The sequence below is a fragment of the Ornithorhynchus anatinus genome, chromosome X3 (assembly GCF_004115215.2).
Source record: "Ornithorhynchus anatinus isolate Pmale09 chromosome X3, mOrnAna1.pri.v4, whole genome shotgun sequence".
NCBI lineage: Eukaryota > Metazoa > Chordata > Mammalia > Monotremata > Ornithorhynchidae > Ornithorhynchus > Ornithorhynchus anatinus.
In genome coordinates, this window is record NC_041751.1 from 25,721,543 (window position 1) to 25,743,984 (window position 22,442).

General features: G+C 44.9%; 1 protein-coding gene across 3 annotated transcripts in view; it reads left to right on the top strand.

Moving 5' to 3' along the window:
* The window catches only part of EPB41L4A (erythrocyte membrane protein band 4.1 like 4A), a 199,015-nt gene that overhangs the window by 126,166 nt on the left and 50,407 nt on the right, over nucleotides 1-22,442 (top strand). For all 3 annotated transcript variants that reach the window (XM_029053855.2, XM_029053856.2, XM_029053854.2), the window contains exons 10-12: nucleotides 4,219-4,310; nucleotides 8,722-8,799; nucleotides 14,399-14,520. In XM_029053855.2, coding sequence (XP_028909688.1) covers nucleotides 4,219-4,310; nucleotides 8,722-8,799; nucleotides 14,399-14,520 — 292 coding nt within the window. The remainder of the gene's footprint in view (nucleotides 1-4,218; nucleotides 4,311-8,721; nucleotides 8,800-14,398; nucleotides 14,521-22,442) is intronic.

Consider the following 22,442-nt stretch of genomic DNA (forward strand, 5'->3'; position numbering starts at 1 on the left):
GGGTGCAGACCCAAGGGAGGGACAGTAGGGTGGGGTGATGAGAGGTTAGTCAGGAAGGTTTTCTGGAGGAAGTATGGTTTTAGTATGCCTTTGAAAGTGGGCAGAGTGGTGGTCTTTCTGATATGAAGAAGGGAGCATCAGGTAGGAAGGAGGTCGGGAGCAAGGTATCAGTGCCTAGAGAGATGGGATCGAGGAAGAGCGAGTAGGTTGGTGCTAGAGAAGCAAAATGTATGTAAGCTATAGACTGTAAGGTCATTTCAATCAATCGTATTTATTGAATACTTACTGTGTACAGAGCACTGCACTAAGTTCTTGGGAGAGTACAATATAACAGAGTTGGTGGACATGTTCCTGCTCATCGTGGGCAGGGAACCCGTCTACCAACTCTGCTATGTTATACTTAGTACGAGCACTCGCTATAGTGCACTGCACACAGTAAGCACTCAGGAAATAGGATTGATGGCTTGACTGGGCTGGGTTGTAGAGAGCTGTGGTAAGACCAGCATTTATCAGTGAAACCGTGGCTTCACTGACATTGTCCTCTCCTATTTCTCCTCCTAACTCTCTGGATGCTCCTTCTCAGTCTCTTTTGCAGGCTCCTTCTCTGCGTCTGCTGTCATCTTCTCAGTCATGTCTCAAGAGGAGATTGACCGCTTACTTTCAGGAACATACCCCTCTCACTGGTGCCTCTGAGCCCATCCTTTCGTGCCTTCTGAACATGAACATACACACACACGCACACATACACAACCCCTCCCCCCCCCACCAGAACCCTGTCTTAAACTAGTCAGTCTCTGACGGCTCCTTCCCCTTATCCTCCAAAAACGATCACGTGTCCCCTATCTTAAAAAAAAAATCCTTCTCTAGGCTTCACTGTGCCATCACCCCATCTTCCTGCTCCCCTAATGGATTGTACATACAGACTGGCTCCAATTCCTGGCCAACTTTCTTTTTGATCCTTTACAATCTGATTTCGTCCATCTTCACTCCCCTGAGACTGCTCTCTCCAAAGTCACCAATGATAACTGTGTCAAATGTAATGTTCTCTACACCATCCTAATTCTTGACGACCTCTTGGTTGTTTCCAACACTGTGGATCACTCCCTTCTGGTAATGGTATTTAGCACTTCTCAGATAGAGAAGCAGCATGGTCTAGTGGATAGAACTTAGGCCTGGGAGTCAAGGGACTCTAAAACCTAATTTTGCACATGTCTCCTCACTCCTCCAACCTCTAATGGTTGTCCAGGCCTTTCCACATCAAGCAGAAACTCCTGATCATTGACTTGAAGCCTGTCAATATGGAATGTGTCTGTTTATTGTTGTATTGTACTCTCTCCCAGCCACTTAGTTCAGTGATCTGCACACAGTAAGTGCTCAATAAATGCAATTGACTGACTTTAAGGCACTCAAATAGCACTCCCTTTCCTACTGATCCACTCTCTTCTATTATACACCAGCTTGCACTCTTGGTTCTTCTTAAGCTAACCTACTCAGTGGGCCTCTTCCTCGACTCTCCCTCTGTCAGCCTCTTCCTCATACCTTCCCTCCTGCCTGAAATTCCTTCTCACTTCAAGATAGACAAGATGCAGCACTCCCCAACCTCAAAATCCTTCTGAAATCACATCTCCTCTAGGAGGCCTTCTCTGATTGATATATAATCTCTCCACCTGATATCCCCCAACTGCCATTTTTGATACTTTGGTGCCACCTAAGCATTAAACTATTCCCAAACTCTTTGTAGAATTTATGTATTAATCTTTGTCTCCCCTGCATCTGCCTCCCCTGTTAGGGTGTAAACTCCTCTAAGGCAAGCATCATGTCTGCCAATTTTATCAAATTCTCAATGCTTAGTTCAGTGCTCAGTACCCAGGCATTCAATAAACACTACTGATTTACTCTTTCAAGTTATCTCACTAACAACCCCCTTCAGTGGTGTATTTATTTGAGAAGAAGAAAGTACCATATGTACCCAGACGTTTGTGTGCTCACCTCTCTGCCCAAAAGCTTCTGTAGATTCTTCAATTGTTAATTAAATTAGAAATTCTTCTAACTTGGAAACTTCACAGAGGGGCTAGAGAATTACCGTTACAGAATTAGTCACAGAAGTCACAGCTGCGGTTATGGCAGTGACCTTCTCAGTGGCCTAAAAGTTGAAATGCCTCGAACTGTCAGTATTCTTCCCAGGCGAGGGCAGGGGCTGATAGAAGTGGGGTGGCCTCTCAACCACATGATTGGGCCCCAGTGGTTGGCTCTAGAGAAAATGGTGGACAGATCAAACTGCTGCTGGTATTTGAGTCCTCCTAGCGCTGGAGAGGAGGTATCTGGGAATCCTGTTGGCGTGGGGATGGGAGCAGCCTTGAGCAGTTCAGCCTTGGAGGTGGACTGTAAGAAGAGCTATAGGCAGAAGATGAACAGGGAGGGGGGAAACAAGCATTTTCCTTTGTGTGCAGAATTGTAGTCCCTAATTTATGCTCCATTATTCAGCTGTGCATTTAATGTGTCCAACAACTCTTATTGATGTCTAAAGGAAACGAAGGTCTGAAATCCACGAGGGGGGTTCTCTTTGCCTTCAAACCTTCTCAATTGGCAATTTTAGAAGGGTTTGATAGATTCCCCGCCCTAGTGCTTGTTTCTGTGATTCAGACTTGTACTCTTTCCTGTTTTTTTTTCAGTCTAGCTACAATAGTGGTAACGTCATCTGAAGGCTTCTGGTTTATTGTTTTAGCACACGTATTGTGGTTTGGTTTTTTTTTTGGTGAGCCGAGCTTTCTGACCATTTGCTAGATAAGATCTGCTGGGAAAGAAGGAAGATTTTCGGCACTGCCTTTGTTAGCTGTACACTGTTTTTAATCCACACAGCCTCCAATCATTAGGGAAGCTCTTTAGATGTCAGTTCAGGAGTGCTTTCAGCCGCAGAGAAGTAATGCTGTTAAGATCTGAAATTACTGGCACTTCTCTATGTGCTGTGAGGTTTTTTGTGCCTAAGCAGGTGATAAGTGTGCAGATGCTGCTTTGCTTCAAATTCTTGTCTCCTACAAAGAATTTAATATCAGTTAATTATTGTAATCAGAGGGAGAAGCCTGTTTTATAGCTTTACCTATGTTGTATGTTTGGATCAATAATTCCTTAGAGCTGTCAAGTGAGGCCTTTTAATGAGCTAAATTTGCTTAAAAAAATTCCAAGAGCAGAAAGCTTTTTTTAGTTTGTTGGATAGAGAAGATGATGTGGGAACACGTTGCTCTGTGCAATGAGATGTGGACATGCATTTTAATGGGGAACAGCAATTATTTACAAATGAAGCCAGGGGAAGGTGGTGACTTTTTTTTTTTCCCCTTAAGTGCTGGACAATGTAGAGAGTTTGGAAGTATAATCTGGCATGTTCAGCCTATTGTCCAATGAACCATTTCATTATTAATTAACCTGTAATCCTGTTATATTTGAGCAGGAGTTTGTAGGTTGCCTCAGAAATGAAATAGAAACAAATAGTTTTAATGTTTGCTTCACTGTAGAGCATGACCGAATTCCTAAATTTACGCTTTTTCTCTCGTATGCACACTGTTTTAAAGTATTTCTGAATCCCATTTTTACGAAAATATGAGGAATACTTGTGTGCATTCCCCAATGGAAACGTACCTTCAAAACTCATTTCTTTTTTCAGAAGGCTACTATGAGAACGTGAAACCAACATACTCCAAGAAAACCATGTTGTTTTTATTTTGCTAATTTTTAAAAATCTTCCGTACATTACCTTAATTGGTAAAAACACACAAAAGCAGAAAACATCTCATTCAAATTTTTTCCTCACACTTTTTACTGGTTTTGCCATTACTAATTATTGGAGCATTTATAAGGGGAAAGTAAGGGAAAAATCTATTTCTTATGGTACTTGTTAAGTGCTTAGTATGTGTCAGGTACTGTACTAAGTGCTGGGAAAGATACAAGATAGGTTGGACGCAGTGGGCATTTGGGCATGGGGCTCACAGTCTAAACTGGAGGGAGGAGGATTTAATCCCCGTTGGACAGATGAGATAAATGAGGCACAGAGAAGTTAAGAGATTTGTCCAAGGTCTCACAGCAGACAAATGGCAGAGCTGGGATAAGAACCCAGGACCTCTGACTCCCAAGCCTCTGCTCAGAATTTAGAACAGTAAGCATTGATAATAATGGGAGGTTGAGCTTTAATGTTGAATAATTTATGTTGTCTTTTTTTTCCCCCAGTGCAATGAAACCTCATTCTTCTTTGAAGCACGAAGCAAAATCACCTGCAAGCATCTCTGGAAATGCTGTGTTGAACATCATACGTTTTTTAGGTGATTATTGCTAAAAGTTTGAAGATTTTATTAATAGAGATGATAAAATATTCATATTTCTTTTTGACCAGGACCCTGTCTCATTGGTGGTTAGAAGACATACAGCTTCAAGTCCTTCTGATTTCTTTGGAAATTTCCTTTTTGAATTTGAGTCCCTTAAATGCTCTCTCACTCGGCACCCAATCGGGAAATTCTTTCAAAATGTAAATCTTCTGGGAGAAAAAAAGGCAATTGTGTTAGAAGAGAGGCTAAGGAGCCATTTTTTGCTGTTGAGGAAGTAGAACATTCTAAAGAATGGCATAAAGAAACAAGAAACAATATCCTGCTTTCCTGCTCCAGTGTGAACCTGATACAGCTGCAGTGCCTGTGACTGTTAGCACTGAACCAAATTCTGTCCCTCATGTTTACATGAAGCATTCAAGGAATAAGGGATAAGGATTCTCCTCAAGGCTCAAAATCCATTTCATATTCTGGGCCTGAAGTATGATGTGACTCAGGATAGCAGATGCACTCCTTCCTTCCTTGGGAACCGGGGCTCGGCAGCCCAGGAGGGGAGTTGCCATTCGAGCATTATGTAGATCTAATAACGCCTGTTTGAAAGCCATTGTAAGTGACCGGAAGAATGTGTGTAACCACTGTGGAACCTCAGTATAAGGGAAAACCCCAAACTGGTGGAAAATTTAGGCTCTGGCTGGGATCTGATTTAAAGAGTAGCCTGGAGCTTCACTGAAACCCAGATTCTTTTGGCTCCCAGAGGGTCAGCCAAAGGTATTTACTTGGTTGCTCTTGTAGCGAGGTCACAGGCAAAACGTGCCTGACAGTGTTCTGCAAGACTTTGTTTTCGTCAATCCAGCAATCAACTGGACAACAAGTATTTTTGAGAACACACTGAGTGCATACTGAATTATTCTTTCAAGGCTGGCCCTGTTCCCTTTTTTTAATAACGTGAGAGGCAAAAGATTCTCCTGAAATATCAGATGGAAAAAATTGAACATTGGCCAACAGCCTGAGAGTACAGTGTTTCTGGATAGTAGTAGTAGTACTACTAGTAGCACTAGTTGCACTAGTAGCAACTGATAGGATCAGTTGACTTTTATAGCACAGACTTGAGATTTTAATCAAATTCCCCACTTGCCCAGTTGCACTTTCCTCTTTAGCACTCCTAATAATAATAATGTTGGTATTTGTTAAGTGCTTACTATGTGCCAAGCACTGTTCTAAGCGCTGGGGGAGATACAAGGTAATCAGGTTGTCCGACAGTCTTCACCCCCATTCTACAGATGAGGCAACTGAGGCCCAGAGAAGTTGTGACTTGCCCATGGTCACACAACTGACAAGCGGTGGAGCCGGGATTAGAACCCATGACCTCTGACTCCCAAGCCCGGTTTCTTTCCACTGAGCCACGCTGCTTCTCCTGTTCTTACCTGGTGGTTTTTTTGCTATTGATTTGTTTATCCATATATATTTGTTATTTATATCACTCTCCAAGTTGTTTTGACTATATTATGTGTTTTGTTAGTTCCTCTGTTTGTCTTCCCCATTAGATTGAGAAATTCCCTGAAGGCAGGTATCATGTCTTCTGGTATTCTGAATCTTCCCCAACCAGCCAGTGCAGCGCTCTCTGCATACAGGCACTCAATCAGTGCCATTGGTGAAGTAGAAGGAAATGTGAAAATGTAAAGAAATTATTAAAACAATTTAAAATGTGGCAAACCTAGAGTTACTTTTGGAGCCAGTAGGCAGACTTTTCTCATTTGAAAGGTTGAAATTAGATCCTGAGAAAAATAAAACCTTTAGTTCATTCTTGAGCTGAAGTGGGACTCTTGACTCAGTTGGGCTCGTTAGGGGCCACTGACAAAGAGACACCATGCAGTTTTCCTCGGGTTCTGTTTGCATGTTAAGAGGTATGTTCAGTTTGATGGGGACCAGATGTCCCAGTTGGGACAGGTTGGTCTCAACTTTTGAGGTTCTGTCCCACCACCCAATGGTTCCACTACAGAACCTCTCACTTGTGCTGGTGTTGGCAGTGTCTGCTGTTGCTGTTGCGGAAGAAAAGAAAGAGCCATTGCCGTGACAGAGCGGGCCTCTCTGGGTTGATTTGGGTTAGGCTTGATGGCTGAAGCTACACATCGCCACTCTGAGGTGCTTGTTACCTCTCACTGTTCTCATCTGCCTTTTGCCATTTCTCATCATCTACTGCCACTCGCTGCTGCCTGCAGCTGGGCTGGGTGGCAAAAATGCGAGCGGGCAGCAGAGGCATCACCTGCTGAGTCCCGGTTCCTAAGGAAGGAAGGAATGCATTTGCTATCCTGAGTCACATCATACTTCAGGCCCAGAATAGAAAATGGATTTTGAGCCTTGAGGAGAATCCTTATCCCTTATCCCCTGAATGCTGCATGTAAACATGAAGGGACAGAATTTGATTCAGTGCTAACAGTCACAGGCACTGCAGCTGTGTCAGGTTCACACTGCAACAGGAAAGCAGGATATTGTTTCTTGTTTCTTCATGCCATTCTTTAGAATGTTCTACTTCCTCAACAGCAAAAAATGGCTCCTTAGCCTCTCTTCTAACACAATTGCCTTCTTTTCTCCCAGGAGATTTACATTTTGAAAGAATTTCCAATAGGGTTCTGAGTGAGAGAGCCCTCTGGTCTAGGTAGAAATGGACAACTCAGTGAAGGACAGCAAATGGCAAGGAGTGGAGGTGGGAAGAGATGGAGATAAAAACCTCACCTCCTCACCTCTATGTCCTTTTCTCCACACTCCTCCCTGCATCAACTTCCTGGCCGACCTCCCTGCCTCCTGTATCTTCCCCACTCCAGTTCATACTTCACTCTGCTGCCTGGATCCGTTTTCTAAAAAACGTTCAGTCCATGTCTCCCCACTCCTCAAGAACCTCCAGTCGTTGCCCATCCACCTGCACATCTAGCAGGAACGCCTTACCCTCGACTTCAAAGCACTCAATCAGCTCGCCCCCTTCTCCTTAACTCGCTGCCCTCCTACTACAACCCAACCCACACACTCCACTCTTCTAACACCACCCTACTCACTCTTACCTCAAACTCATCTGTCTTGTCCCAGATCCCTTGCCTTTGTCCTCCCTCTGACATGGAACTCCCTCCCCTTTCATGTACATCAGACCACCACCACTCTCCCCTCCTTCAAAACCTTACTAAAATTACATCTCCTCCAAGAGCCCTTCTCCGACTAAGCCTTCATTTCCCATACTCCCTCTCCCTCTGCATCACCTATGCGCTCGGTTCCGTACCCTTTAAGCATCTGATATTCACCTCACCCCCTCAGCACTTACGTACACATCTGTAACTTATTTTATTGTTTGTCTTCCCATCTAGATGGTAGACTCCTGGTGGGCAGGGGAATGTGCCTGCCAATTCTGTTATATTTTACTCTCCCAAGTACTTAGTGCCGTGCTCTGCACACAGTGAGCACTCAATAAACACCATTGATTCCTCCCTCCTCTCCCCATGTTTTCCCCTTAGCCTTGCCTTCTGTCCCTTTTCCTCCCTCCCCTCCTTTTTCTTTTCTCCGTGTCTCCTTTCTGTATGATCTCCCTGACCTTCTCTGTTCTATCCAAGGTAATCAAATTCCTGGGATTCAGATTTATCCCGATACCCCATGCCTTGTGAAAATCCATGGTTTTGTCCTCTTCCTGTAATAACAATAATTATGGTGTTTGTTAAGTGCTTACTATGTGCCAAGCACTGTTCTAAGCACTGGGGTAGATACAAGATAATCAGGTTGTCCCACGTGGGGCTCCCAGTCTTAATCCCCATTTTACAGATGAAGGAACTGAGGCACAGAGAAGTGAAGTGACTCGCCCACAGTCACACAGCGACAAGCAACGGAGCTGGGATTAGAACCCACATCCTCTGACTCCTAAGCCCGGACTCTTGCCACTAAGCCATGCTGCTTCTCTTCCTGTCGATGATTGAGATTCTGTTCTAAGCCTGAACAGGAATGTGTAATATCTAATCGCCGAGAGAGCTTTTTAGGAGTGTTTCCTATTTCCTATTTCCTACTTGCAGGGCTATACATATGATCGATCGATTGATTCTTTAACTAGATAAAGAAGGATAAGGCTATATTCTTAATCATAGTACTTGAAGGCTCCAATTTTCACCATTGTTTATTCGGTAATTCCAATGTATAAACAAACTTTCTTTAAAAGGAACCCTGACCATTGAGAAGGGGGGAATTTTTTGGCTTAAAACAACAAGGTTTTATTCTCTTAATTAATTGTTTATGGATCGGAAAAACAAGGATATGGCCATCTCTTCTGAGTATTGTTATGCTGTGGTACTTACTGTGCATATCTTGGTGATTAGATAATGCAGAATTGTCTGTGTTTATATAGCCTCATTTGTTTTACTTTATTTTTGAAAATCCGCAGAATGCCAGAAAATGAGTCAAATTCTTTGTCGCGAAAACTCAGCAAGTTTGGTTCCATGAGTTATAAACACCGATACAGGTAAACTTATTTTTACAATATTTGGGAAATAAGTCTACATTTTTATAACCCACAATAGCTTGGTTGTTCCTTTTTTAAGTTTGCTAATATAATTCTCTACCCCTTATCTCTATTAAGTTGCAAATTTTTAGGTCATGTTCTTCTTAAATCAGATCAGTTGGGGAAAGCAATACATAAATTTATGTTTCTCAAAATGCATTTATATCTCTTGGTTTATGGTCTTTAGAAATTGCTCTGCATATAGTCAGTTCTTATTTTAATAAATGCCATTATAGGAAGCATTTCAATCCCCAGAACATTTTGAAAGTGTCGGCGGGGCGGTGGTGGGGATGGGGGGAGAGAAAGGTGTGTGTGTGTGTGTAGTGCATATGTGTTTATATACGTTCAGTTTTCAGATTAAGAAATGCAATCTCCAATCCCCTGAGGGTCTTTCGATTGAGAGCCCACTAATTGCCCTGTGTTTGAATTATTCTGTGTTTATGAGGAAAATTTAATGTTATTCATAGCCAAGATCAACTCTCTCCTTCCTCAGTTCTCACACCATACACTGAAAAATGATACTACATTGGCATTAATTATGTTATTGTATGACTTATTACACAGCGTTACTGTCAAAATTCTTATTACTGCTGTTAGTAATACTAACAATAGTGGTGTGTGTTAAGCACATACTATATTCCAAGCATTGTTCTAAATGTTAAGGTAGATACAAGGTAATCAGGTCGGACACTGTCCCTGTCCCACGTGGGGCTCACAGACTAAGGGGGAGGAAGAACAGGCATTGAATCTCCATTTTACAGATGAGGAAATTGAGGCTCAGATAAGTTATGTGACCTAACCAAGGTCCCATAGCGGGTGAGTGGCTGATATGAGATTAATACCCAAGTCCTCTGATTCTAAGGTCCATACACTAGGTCGGTCACACTGCTCCTCAGGGGATCTTAGAATGCCCAGATTTTTAGACCCTCCCCTATTTCTATTTGTTGGCATAGAGTAGCAGTCGAGTCTAACTTCTCCCACAGAGCCCAAGGGAGAACCAGAAGGTTATCTAGTCACTGCCATGGAACTAGTAACCCGCCAAGCATCTGGGGTTTGAACGAGGTGGCAGGCAAGACTGGCAGGGTCAAAGTTGCATGGGGAAAAGCTTCTCTCCGGCCTGTAAAAACTGTGCTGTCCAAGACTGACATTCTTCTGCTCATCAATTAACGATCCCCAGCCTGCCAGAACACTCTTGATGATGGCCCCGACCCGACCCTTTCAAACTTTAATCTTAAACCTTAACTCGTTCATTTGTTGAATGGTACCTTGCAAGAAAATCTAATTTCATGACAAGAAAGCCATTCCTGAATAGCTGTTGGTGGTTATCTGGGAATTTTATTTTCAGGATGTTGGCTGGGCTAGTAAGGAACTCAGGCTGTGGTTTAGCCAAGCAAACAGTGTGGAAGAGCATTGGTCACATTTTGGTCTTATCAGTCACGCTTGAAGGTAGGGTTAGTAGAGTCATCTTGGAAAATGAAGGACAATTATATGTGGAGATATATACCTTGAACTAGGAAGGAATGGCAAAATAGTGCTCCTTTAAGCCAGTCTCCTAGCTTTAGTTCCTAAACTGCGGCAGATTCTAGATATGGGATAAGACTGTCTACCCACCATTAAATAAATACAGTTGGCAAAAAAAGAATCTGTCCCTATGGACTATATTCACATAACTCAAACTGTTACTATGCCATTTAACATATGGCGTATTTGACCTAAGCTTGTTCAGGCACATCTGAGTTTGAAAAAAAAAATGTGGCAGTGGAGATGTTGCAATTCCTGAGAATCAGGAGAGCTATATGTTGAATTTTGCATTGGAGTAGTATTTTTTTTTTTCCCAAAAAGCTTAATTAAAGGTTTCTTTTCCATTCCTGGTGGTATCCGTTTAGTCTGTCTTATGGAGCCCCATTTGCCCTTTTGCATGTGCAGAGATGGCTATCTTGACTAAAGAGGAGAATTTCCTGTAGCCACTTTCTCTGCTGGCTTTGCAGCTGAATGGAGAGAGGCAAAGATACACCTGTGTTAGCAAGGTGTGTGCTTTTTCCTCTTCTGGAGCATCTGAGAGTGCACTGGGAAGCAGTAGCTGAGCAGGAGTGGGTTTACCACTCTGATCCAGGTAGTCCTTTCCAGGTATGTGCCCTTTTAGGGCTGGGTGTACCTTCCTAAATGATTCCCCCAAATAATAATAATAATAGTTAAGTGCTTTCTATGTGCCAAGCACTGTACTAAGATCTGGGGTAGATATAGTGCTAATCAGGTAGGACACAGTTCCTGTCCTAATTGGGGGTCTCAGCCTAAATAGGAGGGAGAACAGGTATTAAATCCCCACTGTACAAATGAGGAAACTAAGGAAGAGAGAAATAACGTGACTTGCCCAAGGTCACACAACAGGTAAGTGGCGGGGCCGGGATTAGAACCTAGATCCCCTGACTCATAGGCCCGAGGTTTACTACTAGCCACACTGCTTCTCACCTGAGACCATGCTGGCCTGAGCAGCGTTACAGCTCTTCATTTCATCTGCAGCAGGACAGGGAAGGCCTGAGCCCTCCCACCGCCTTTGCATGGGGCACGTACCGATGATTGCAGAGTCTTTAAACAGCACAAGGTTTGTTGGGTGCGGTGGGATGAGGGGAGAAATGTCAAACTGGCACTAGGGCCGTCTGCAGGGCAGATGTTGGGCTTGGTGGAGGGCCCTGTCAGGGGGAGTGTGCGTAGTGAAAGAGCAAGAGTTCGCCTCTGAATCTCTCTTCTCCTCTTGCTCATTCTCATGTTGGTATACCATAAGCCCCAACCCAAAACAGGTGAGACGTGGTAGTCTAGTGGAAAAAAGAATGTGCTACATATTGGTATTGGCTCCACATCCGACTCAGTTTACCTCAGGCAAGGCACGTAGTCTCTCTGGCCCACAATTTCTCCATCTGTAAAATGAGAATGGGTGAGGGTCAATGCAATATGCATGAAATGTGAGAAATCCCACACAGTCAGTTCTCATGTAACACAGAGGTTGCATCTTGCAGAACACCACGCTAAGGAAAAGTCACTTTGTTGTACACCCAGTTCTCCTATAAGTTGAGGGTTGGGCTCTTGGAAAACTCAGCATTAAGGAAAACTTGTAGTACTCATTGTGTCCGAAGCCACTTACATGCACACGTGGGAATACACAAAACATTTTGTGCTGAGGAGCAGTGTGACTTAGTGGAAAGAGCGCAGGACTGGGAGTCAGGAGACCTGGGTTCGAATCTCACTTCTGCTACTGGCCTGCTGTGAGACCTTGGGCAAATCACTTATCTTCTCTGTGCCTCACTTTCCTCATCTATGAATTAGGAATTGAGAACCTGTTCTCCCTCCTGGATAGACTGAAAGCCCCATGTGAGACAGGGACTTGTATCTAGCACAGTGTCTGGCACACAGTAAGCACTTAACAAATACAGCTATTAATATTATTGTTATGGCTATTAACATTTCTTCCAACACTGTGGTGCACTCTATCCAAACAGGTTTGCATTATCAGACAAATGTCCCCTCATTTCTTGACAATGGTCTAGTCAAAACACACAGTGAAAACCCGTATTATGCCAGAATTGCTTTGAGCAGTTTCACAATGGATAGGCGCATTTGTTCTACTGAAACGTAATCAGGTGAAATCCTGCAAGACGGTCTTATAAAGGAGTGGTTTATAGCATCTTTTGCTCTGGCGTCTGCAGTTTAAATTATGAAGTCGCCTGACGGGTCAGCACCGAGAAAGAGGGAAGCGGGACTTTCCCGTGGAGCTGACCCCAGAGGCAGGGAGGGTGGAGTCCGTCAGGGGACACAGGTGGATTGTGGGGGGGGGCGGGGGGCAGGGGTTTGCACCCTGCTACGAGCCCTCTTCCCCAGAGGTGCCCCTGCAGCAGGGATGGGGTGGGGTGGTGGACAGAATATGTCTGGGGACATGTGTGGATTGTGGGGGTGGGGAAATGACAAGAGTTCTTGTGCCCTACTTAGAATCCCCCCCAATCTGGACTTCTGCAGAGAGGAGGCAGAGGAAATACCGAAGCGGCTTTGGACCGGCTCATCTGGTGCGGAGAGTTGCTGCAAGGGTGGTGCCAAAGGCAGCTCTCCTGGCTGGGAGGGCTGGGGAAGAGCCGCTTTGGCTTTCCTCCGCTGCCTCCAGCCGTTGCCACAGACAGGCCAGTCAGTCAGTCTATCGTATTTATTGAGCACTTAGAACAGGGCAGAACTCTGTACTGAGCACTTGGGGGAGTACAAAATAATAAACAGGATATATTCCCTGCCCACAATGAGTTTACGGTCTAGAGGGGGAGACAGACATTGATATAAATAAATCAATTAGAGATAAGTGCTGTGAGGCTGGGAGAGGGGATGAATGCGTCAGGTTGCATCAGATGACTGTCAAATGGGGAAGGAGGCTCCACATTGGACTGTAGTTTAACCTCTTTGCCTGGGGATTGATAGAACCGATAGGACCCCTAGACACATTTATAAGTCAACCAAATGCCTCTTATGCAAGTTGCACCTCCGTCTTTCCAGGGAGACCCCTCAACTTCCAGAAGGGAGGTTTGAGGGAGGCAGCAGTGAAGAGGGAGTTTTTACTAGGTGATGTGGTAAAGGGAATTTTATTTTATGCCCTATTCTATAGCTAACCGCCAGGGTCCTTTGCAGAAATGTAGGGCAGCTCTAAGTTCTGCCTTTGATTTCAGAGCATTAATGAATCTTTTTTATCCCAGTCCCTTGAGGTATCCAGTCAGGTTCCCTTTGTTATTCCCATTGGTTCAGTCTCAGCAGTGTGGAATATGAATTTTAACATGATGAATGGCCCTTGAGCTTCGGGAAATAAAATTAGAACCAATTATTTAAGGAAATTATGTACCAGAAGGTTAGCACAGGCCAGGCCACTTGGCTACTTTTAATCTTTAATAAAGTAGCGTTCCGGGTGGGTTCCAGGGCTGCGCCTTCCCCTCCACTGGCAGAATCCCAAGCCTAGACGTGGTTGGCATGAATTGCACTTAGCTGTGCCAAGGCTGAATAGCACTGTGGAGAATGCTTTGCAATTTGCCGTGTAAACAGGCAAATGAAAACTGGAATTAAGCTTTCCCCCCCCGCCCCCCGGGCGAAAAGTCAAATAAACTTGTTTCCTCTCCGCTCCCCCTTCTCTCTTCTACCCCTCCTTCCCCCACCCCGCCAGGCACTCTTTTAGCCCAACATTGTTTCTCTAGTTTTTTTTTTAGAATCACAGGGTTGGAAGGGGAGGCAGGACGAAAAACTAAACTAAAATCTTCTGGTGGTAATTTGTTTCTTTTGACGGCCCTTTCTGTGTTCTATTGACACTAAATTCCTATTTACCTTAATTTTCCCTCTCTTTCCCCTCAGGGGAGAGGGAAAGCAGTCACTGCCCTCTGGATAAAAAGTTCTCTCTATACCAGAAGTTACTCAATTCATTCTGTACCCTTCTCTGCTTCGGGCTGCATATTTGGCCCTGGTTACTTGAAAGAGATCTTGACTGCATCTCTTTAAAGCTTCCTTTTGTGGTTTTTGCCTTTTTTCAACACGTTGCATCTTCCAGTGGCCGAACAGCTTTGCAAATGAGCCGAGACGTTTCCATTCAGCTTCCCCGGCCGGATCAGAACGTGGAAAGGAGTCGGAGTAAGACTTACCCTAAAAGAGCAGCCCAAGCCCAGCCATCAGGTAAGTCCCACGTCCCCCAGGCTATTGTGTGCCACTCAGAATTTTCTCTTTGACCCGGGAGACGTGAAACGCTTCGCCGATGGAACCGACGACTCTGGTCTGTGTTCCCTGCTTCTCTAGGAAAGGGGCAGTGGGAGAGCAAGGGGGTGAATCAGCAATTTCTGAAAATAGTTGTGGTATTTGTTAAGCGCTTACTATGTGCCAGGCACTGTTCTAAGCGCTGACCTTATTGATCCTCAACCTTCCTCTGTCATAGTCTGAATCATTTGAGAAAGGTTTCTGTTCATAAAGACCACCTACTACTACTAAATGTAGTATTTTTGACTGATGCAAATGAGATGGGATTGCGAATGGGACCGTATCAGTTTGTATTTAACATTAACCCCGATTCGGCAATTCTTCTGCCTCATGTCGCAGTGATGATTCTCCTCGGGAAATACTCCACTCTCTCTGCTCTTCCTCTCCCGACTGTCTTTCTCCATTTTATGATGTCTTCCTGTTTAGGAGGTAGTGTAAAGGAGGGGTTGCTACTCCTAGGTCCAGTAGAATTGCCCTAGGTTTTCCCTAATCGTTCTATTAAAATCACACCAGCTAAATTGTCTTAGTCACATGAAAGCGTCCCGAGTGCCTACGAGCAGCAGTGTTGCTAAGTGACTTAAGCGCTAGCTGAATGAGGGCCCCGCGAGTTTTCGATAGTTATTAGTGACCTGCGGGCCTTCCCGCCTCCGTCTCTACCTCTCCGAAGTGGAAATCCTAATGCAGTCATTATCTTAGTGAGGATGAGAGTGTCATTTGCGATGAAGCATCTCACACACATATAGAGCACCCACCCGCTTGTGGCACTGTGCTTGACTTTAAGCAGAGCCAAACAGGTATCGTCCCTTCTCCCTAGCAACTTATTGTGATGTGCTGCAGCACTGTGTAAAACAGGACCAGAAAAGTCTAGTTTTGTGCCCCAAATGATATTGCTGGCATTGTGCACTGGCCCCAGTAGGCACCCGCTCTGCTGGTGGCTTTCCGTAGGGCAGGGTGGGGGTGGGAGGAGGGATAAGGGCAAGTCTGGCCTGTACAATTATCACCCCACCTTCTCCCCAGCATGAAGGGGGCGAGGAGGAAGTTCCCCGGCCCCATCGGGCCCAGGTCCCTGTATTGCAGAGTGCTGCTACAGCCGATAGAGTCTCAGATCTCCTTAATTTGATGCTATCTTGCCTTTTATTGCTCTACAAGTTCTGTGAGATGTCTGTGGTAGGTCCAGATTTCACAGCTAATATCACATCTGATAGATGGACACTGCAACTGCTCCGTTTAATCTAAAGGGTGATGTTGCCGGCGGGATGGACTGGGGGGGAGGCAGTTTCAAGAGTGGAAATTGCGTCCTTGAGTCCCTCCCCAAGACCAGCATTGTAAAGTGGCAGGGTTCGTGAGACACTCGGCTCTCTTGACAAACAGGACTCGAGAGCTGCTAATCATGTAGGGCAGCGTGGGGTAAGGGGTAAGTTGGCTGGAACATGCAGGAGCAAGTTGGGGATGTTAGTGACTGAGGTGTGAGCCCTTCAGCATTCCTCTCATGGCCCTGGATGGCAGCCGTCCAGAGTCCCGCTTATCGGGAATGGGTGGAAGCAGGAGAGGAAGCCTTTCCAGTGTGGCCCAGTGGAAAGAGCATGGGCCTGGAAGTCAGAGGATCTGGGTTCTAATCCGGCCTCTGCCAGTTACCTGCTGGATGACTTGGGGCAAGTATTTTTTTTTTTATGGTATTTGTTAAAGCACTTACTATGTACCAGTCACTGTACTAAATGCTGGGGTAGATACAAGCTAATCTGGCTGGACACCATCCACATCCCACATGGGGCTCACAGTCTTAATCCCCATTTTAGAGATGAGGGCACTGAGGCACAGAGAAGTTATGTGACTTGCCCAAGGACACACAGCAGACAATTGGCGGAGCTGGGTTTAGAACCTCCTGACTTCCAGGCCCATGCTCTATCCACTAGGCCATGCTGCTTCTCACTTTAGTCACTTTATTTCTCTGTGCCTCAGTTTCCTCAACTGAAAAAATGGGGATTCATCAATACCTGTTCTTCCCTCTACTTAGGCTGTGAGCCCCATTGGGCAGGAATATGTATGTTGTTGTGTTGTACTTTCCCAAGTGCTAAGTACAGTGTTCATCACACAGTAAACACACAATAAATACGATTGATTGAGGGACTGTGTCCTGATTTCCTTGTAGCTACACTATTATTATATTACCCCAGTGCTTAGAACACTACTTGGCACATAGTAAGCACTTAACAAATACCATAAAAAAGAAAAGCCCTCAGAGTCCTCTAGGGCATGGAGATGAGGCTAATGGGCACCTTCCCAGGCATTCTATGGTGTCAGCGTCTACTGCAGCTGGGGTTGTGACGTGAGCCTGGAAGTTGGAGTCAAGTAACTGCCATACTTCCTGAACCACAACTGGCCCAGGAACCCTTTCCAAGCCTGGGAAGCAGCCCATAGCCCTGGAAGTCTCCTCTGCCCCCTCCACTGACATAAAACATAATCACTACCATTTTCTGCTTCTGGTCAGCACCTCTCCTACAGTATTAACTACCTACATTAACTACCTTGGGCAAGCCACTTCACTTCTCTGTGCCTCAGTTACCTTATCTGTAAAATGGGAATTGACTGTGAGGCCCACGTGGGACAACCTGATTACCTCGTATCTACCCCAGCACTTAGAACAGTGCTTGGCACGTAGTAAGCACTTAACGAATACCATTATTATTTTTTTTATTATTATTATTAACTACCTCGCTTTGGACCAACTGACAGAAGCAGCGCCAGTTTTTCAAAACTTCCTGGAAACAGGATGTGGGTGGTGTCAGCTCTCTGCCATGGGTGACACCTGGCTAGATTGTTCTTCATTTTACTATACTCATGAAGATCCTTGTTTGCACCTCTGTCATTAGCCTAAGGAGAAAGGTCATTATAGCCACAATTTTCAGGATGATTCTGTCAAAAGGGTCGCCTTCCTACCAAAATTCTCCAGGTTTTTGATAGTCATCAATTCCACAATTTAACTGGAGACCTGGATCACAAATGTTCATTTTTTTACCTTTGTAGCGGTGATGTCTATCTTATGACATTGCAGTCTTCATTGATACAGGGCTTTCATTGACAAAGGGACTTAGATCCATTAAGAGCTTCTAATATTAAATGGTAGCCGATGAAGAAAATGAAGCCAACTGTAGATTGTTACGGCTCCTTTTCTCACTCCTAAGACAAACTGGTATTAATTTTTCAGGTGTTCCGTCTGTTGAAGTTAAATTTGGGGCTAAAATTCATTCAATTGTATTTATTGAGAGCTTACTGTGTGCAGAGCACTGTACTAAGTGTGTTTTATAAAATATCACCTTTACAATCTCCTCTCCAGGTAGAGGTTATTACTGGACAGAAGGTGGAACAGAAGGGAAATCTTTGCTTAACAAACACTGGTCTGCTCGGTATTTTTCATCTACAGCTCGTGCTTCCTGTTGTTTTCAGGGACATTTACACAGAAGTTAACACAGAGCCAATCAGCAGGTCTGTGTTTTCTAGCCCACATCCCCAGCTCTGCCCGCTGAAGCGTGCCCAGCTGTCACCTCAGATTGGAACCCCGAGGTGGCTAGCAGGTCGAACAGGCCCATTTTGTACAAAGCCGCCAAACTGGAGCCTTGGCACCCTGCAAGAGGAAGCAAATTCCTGAGTTGGGAGCCCTCCCTCAGAGCACCCGCTGGAGTTCAACTGTGGGGCAGCCAGCCAGAGCATTCCAAACAGATTGGAGTTGCCAAGGCAGGGCCTGGGGTGAAGTAGGAGCAGAGGGATGGAGAAGGCAAAAGCATCTCCATACATTCCTCACTGAAAGCATTCTGGCAAGTGGAACATGGACTTTCTGTTGGTGGAGTGGCTGTGATACGGACAGTCAAGTAGAAGGCAGAGTAGTCTGGATGACGGCCGTAATCAGCAGTGAGAAAAATGTCAGGTGAGGTCATCCACCTTGGATGAATAATTGTTAGGGAGAACAGCAACTTTTACGGGATATTTTTTGAGGGAGCGGGGCCTATCGCCGGCAAGGCCAGAGTAGCTAGAAACTACTCCATTAGCTGGTCCAGTGTCCCCTGAAGGGCAGATCGAGACCATGTTGTGTTGTGTTACAAGGGTGGAAGGTGAAGAGAAGGCTAGGGTGAGAGGAGAGAATTTGGATTAGGACCCAGTTCTGTTGAATGGAAAGCTGCTGTTCCCACTGCAGAAGGAGCTGTTACCTGCACACAGCAGGTGGCAGGGGTGATTGATGCAGCCTTAACAAATACCACAATTACTATTATTATTATTATTCCTGAAAATAAACTAAGGCCTTTGGACAACATATGGTGTAGAGCTGCCCTTGTGTTTCCAGTAAAGACCGGAATGATCCCTTCCTCCCAATGGAAAGCAGGTGACTCTTCTCCAGTCCTTCATTCGGTGTCAGAGAGTGAGGCGTTTCTACACTTTTGTGTGGTTAGAAATGAAGTGTACTCACATCCTTTTTCGGGAGAAGTGGCTAGTGGTTTCAGAACAGAGAATGGGTGAATCTGTAAGGGAAGGAAAAAGAAAGGCTGGGCTGATGCATGAAGAAGTGGACAGGGGAGGAAAATTGCAATTTTTTGGTATAATCAGTGACTGGAAATGTCAGTGAGCCAGAGACCACCTTTAATTGGCCATGGCTATAAAATAGATCATTTACAGAAGTGGTGGTGGAATTACTGAGCTCACCATACTCTTTGTTATGCTTTTGATTCCAAGAGGAATGCTGAGAAACAAGAGCTTTGGGAAAACAAAATTTCTTCAGTTCAAGATGCAGTGAAAACGCTATAGACCCGGAGAACATTCTCGTAGTGATTATTTTGTGTGCCTCAAATTTAACCAGTTGAAATTTTGTTTCAATACCATCCTATTAAAATGAGGGATTGATCTATTAATGGAAAAATCTGCATTTTGTTGTGCAGACAGAAGTGTCCTGTAGATTTAGCTTAGATCTTTTGCAACCAGTGAATTTAATGCACTCCAAACTGGAGGCCTATGTATTTATAAAGTCACATGAATGAATAACTCCATTTTCAATGAACTGTGCTCCGCATAATGAAAAGCCTCAGAAATGACAGTGCTAAGCTTCTGATTCATAACTAGGTGTTCCTGAGACTGGAAAGTGTCTTCCTCCGAGCCCTTCAATTGAAGAGTGCAAACGGGCTTCATAATTTGAAGGAACAGTTCAAGTGAAACATCCAGCAGTATTTGGGGTGGAATCCACCCCTGTTGCTCAAATCCACATATTCTTCTACTGTAAGCTCATTATGGGCAGGGAGTGTGTCTGCCATACTGCTGTGTTGTACCCTCCCAAGCGCTTAGTATTAGTGCCCTGCACACAGTAAGCATTCAATAAATACGATTGATCTTTTTATTTTGTTTATTTTTTTTTGAAAATGTATTTTTATTTTGAGAATTGGCCGTAGATAATAGGTGTATACAAAAGGAGGCACTCCTTCCCTGAACAGGTTTTGGCACAGCTTTACTTGATTGGCAGGGTCGTGTGTGTACATAATGACAGAGACTAGTCTCCTCTTGACTCGGCCTGTACTTTTAGAAACGGCGATGAGATCTTGATGCACCTTGCTTTCGCTCACTGCCGAGTCCCGTCTACCTGTTCTCCTCCTCTCCTACTCATCTCTCCTCTCCTCCCCTCCCATGCCAACTCCTTTTTCCTATTTTTGCCTTTTACTTTTGGGCTTGTCTGTCAGCTGCAAGAGATCTAGTGTGGGAGCTGATCCTTTGAGCAGATGGTTTCAGAAGTTTCCTCATCTTCTTTGTCTAATTGTCAAGTCCGTTCATGGTGTTAGTGGTGGCATGTTGTCACTTTCCCAGTAAATCAGACCAGCTTTTATGCCTCTACCTGTTTTGTTTGTCACTGAAGCGAAGAGTAAAATTTTTCATGCAGGGCAAGGGCAGAGCCAGTGTACAGTTTACCCAAGGAAATTTAAAAGCTGTGTTTTTAGGGCTTTGAGAAACTGCAAGCACATTTTTAGGGTCCGTCTTGTGCAGTTTGGAGCTTCCTTTGCTTCTGCAGGCAGGAATGTGGTTCTGGTGACCACAGAACTAAAATGGAAAAATGGAAGGAAGCATAGGTTGCATAGAACAGCTGTCGGATGAAGCAATAACTAACGATGCGAGGAGGGATGGGTAACCATTCACCATTTTTGAGGAGTGTGGAGATGTGTATGGAATGACGTTTTAGAGTAATGATTCAGGCAGCAGAATGATGTATGGACTGGTGCAGGGTGAGACGGGAGGCGGGGAAGCAGGGTAGCCTACTGGCTAGAGCATGCCTGGCAGTCAAAAGGACCTGGGTCCTAATTCTGGCTCCGCCCCTTGTCTGCTGCGTGACCTTGGGCAAGTCACTTAGCTTCTCTGGGCCTCAGTTACCCCATTTGTAAAATGGGGATTAAGATTGTGAGCCCCATGTGGGACATGGACTGTGTCCAGTCTACACCAGTGTTTAGCACAGTGCCTGGCACATAGTAAGTGCTTAACAAATACCATTAAAAAAAGGAGACCAATCAGGAGGCTAATACAATAGTCAAGCCAGAGTAAAAAAAAAGTGCCTGGATCATCATGGTGGCCATTTGGATGGAGAGGAAGGGGAAGAGCCAGGGAATGTTTGGGAGGAAAAACCAATGGGATTTAATGACAGACTGAATATGAGAGTTTAGAGAAGGGGAAGGGTCAAGGATAGTGCCGGGGTTGAGGGCTTCGGAGACAGAGTGGTTGGTATTTTGCTACCTGTGATAGGAAAGTTAGGTGGACAGGAATCAATCAGTAGTATTTGTGGAGCACTTACTGTGTGCAGAGCATTGTACTAAGCACTTGGGAAAAAACAGTGACAATAGTGTTGGAAGACACAATCCCTTCCCACAAGGAGCTTAAAGTCTATAGACAAGAAGTATGGGAGGCAAGGTGGGTAGTTCACTTTTAGACACATTGAGCTTAAGGTGCTGACTTAGGCATTCGAGTGTCCTGGAGGCAGGAGGAAGTGAGTGGCTGCAGAGGAGAGAGCTCAGGGCTGGGGAGGTACATTTGGAAGTAGTCTATATAGAGGTGGTAGTTGAAGCCATAGGAGCCGCAGAGCTCCCCAAAAGAGTATGTGTAAAATGGGGAGACAGAGCCTCAAGGGGCACCCTCAGTTAGATGAGTGCACTCAATCAACTAATCAGCTAATAATTTAGCTCAATCAGCTAAAAGCACCCAATCAGCTCTCCCCCGCCTACCTTACCTCGCTGATTTCCTACCACATCCCAGCCCGCAACTCCATCCTTCTACTGCCAACCGGCTCACTGTACCTCGATCTCATCTATCTCGCTGCCGACCCCTCACCCACATCCTGTCTCTGGCCCGTAACCCCTTCCCCCTTCATATCTGACAGACCACCACTCTCCCCACCTTCAAAGCCTTACTAAAATCTCATCTCCTCCAAGAGGCCTTCCCTAAGCCCTCATTTTCTCTACTCCCTCTCCCTTCTGGGTCACCTTTGCACTTGGATCTGTGCCCTTTAAACACTTGGTATTCACTCCACCCTCAGCCCCACAGCACTTATGTTCATATCCATAATTTATTTTCATGCCTGCCTCCCCATCTAGACTGTAAGCTCCTGGTGGGACGGGAATGTGCCTACCAACTTTGTGGTATCGTACTCTCCCAAGCGTTTAGTACATGTTCTGAAAAGAGTAAATGCTCAATAAATACCATTAATTGATTGATTGAGAAGCAGAGGAAGAGACGACAAAGGAGAATGAGAAAGATTGGTCAGAGACGTAAGAGGAGAATAAAATAAGAGAACTGCATCAATAAAACCAAGGTCAGACAGAAGGGAGTGG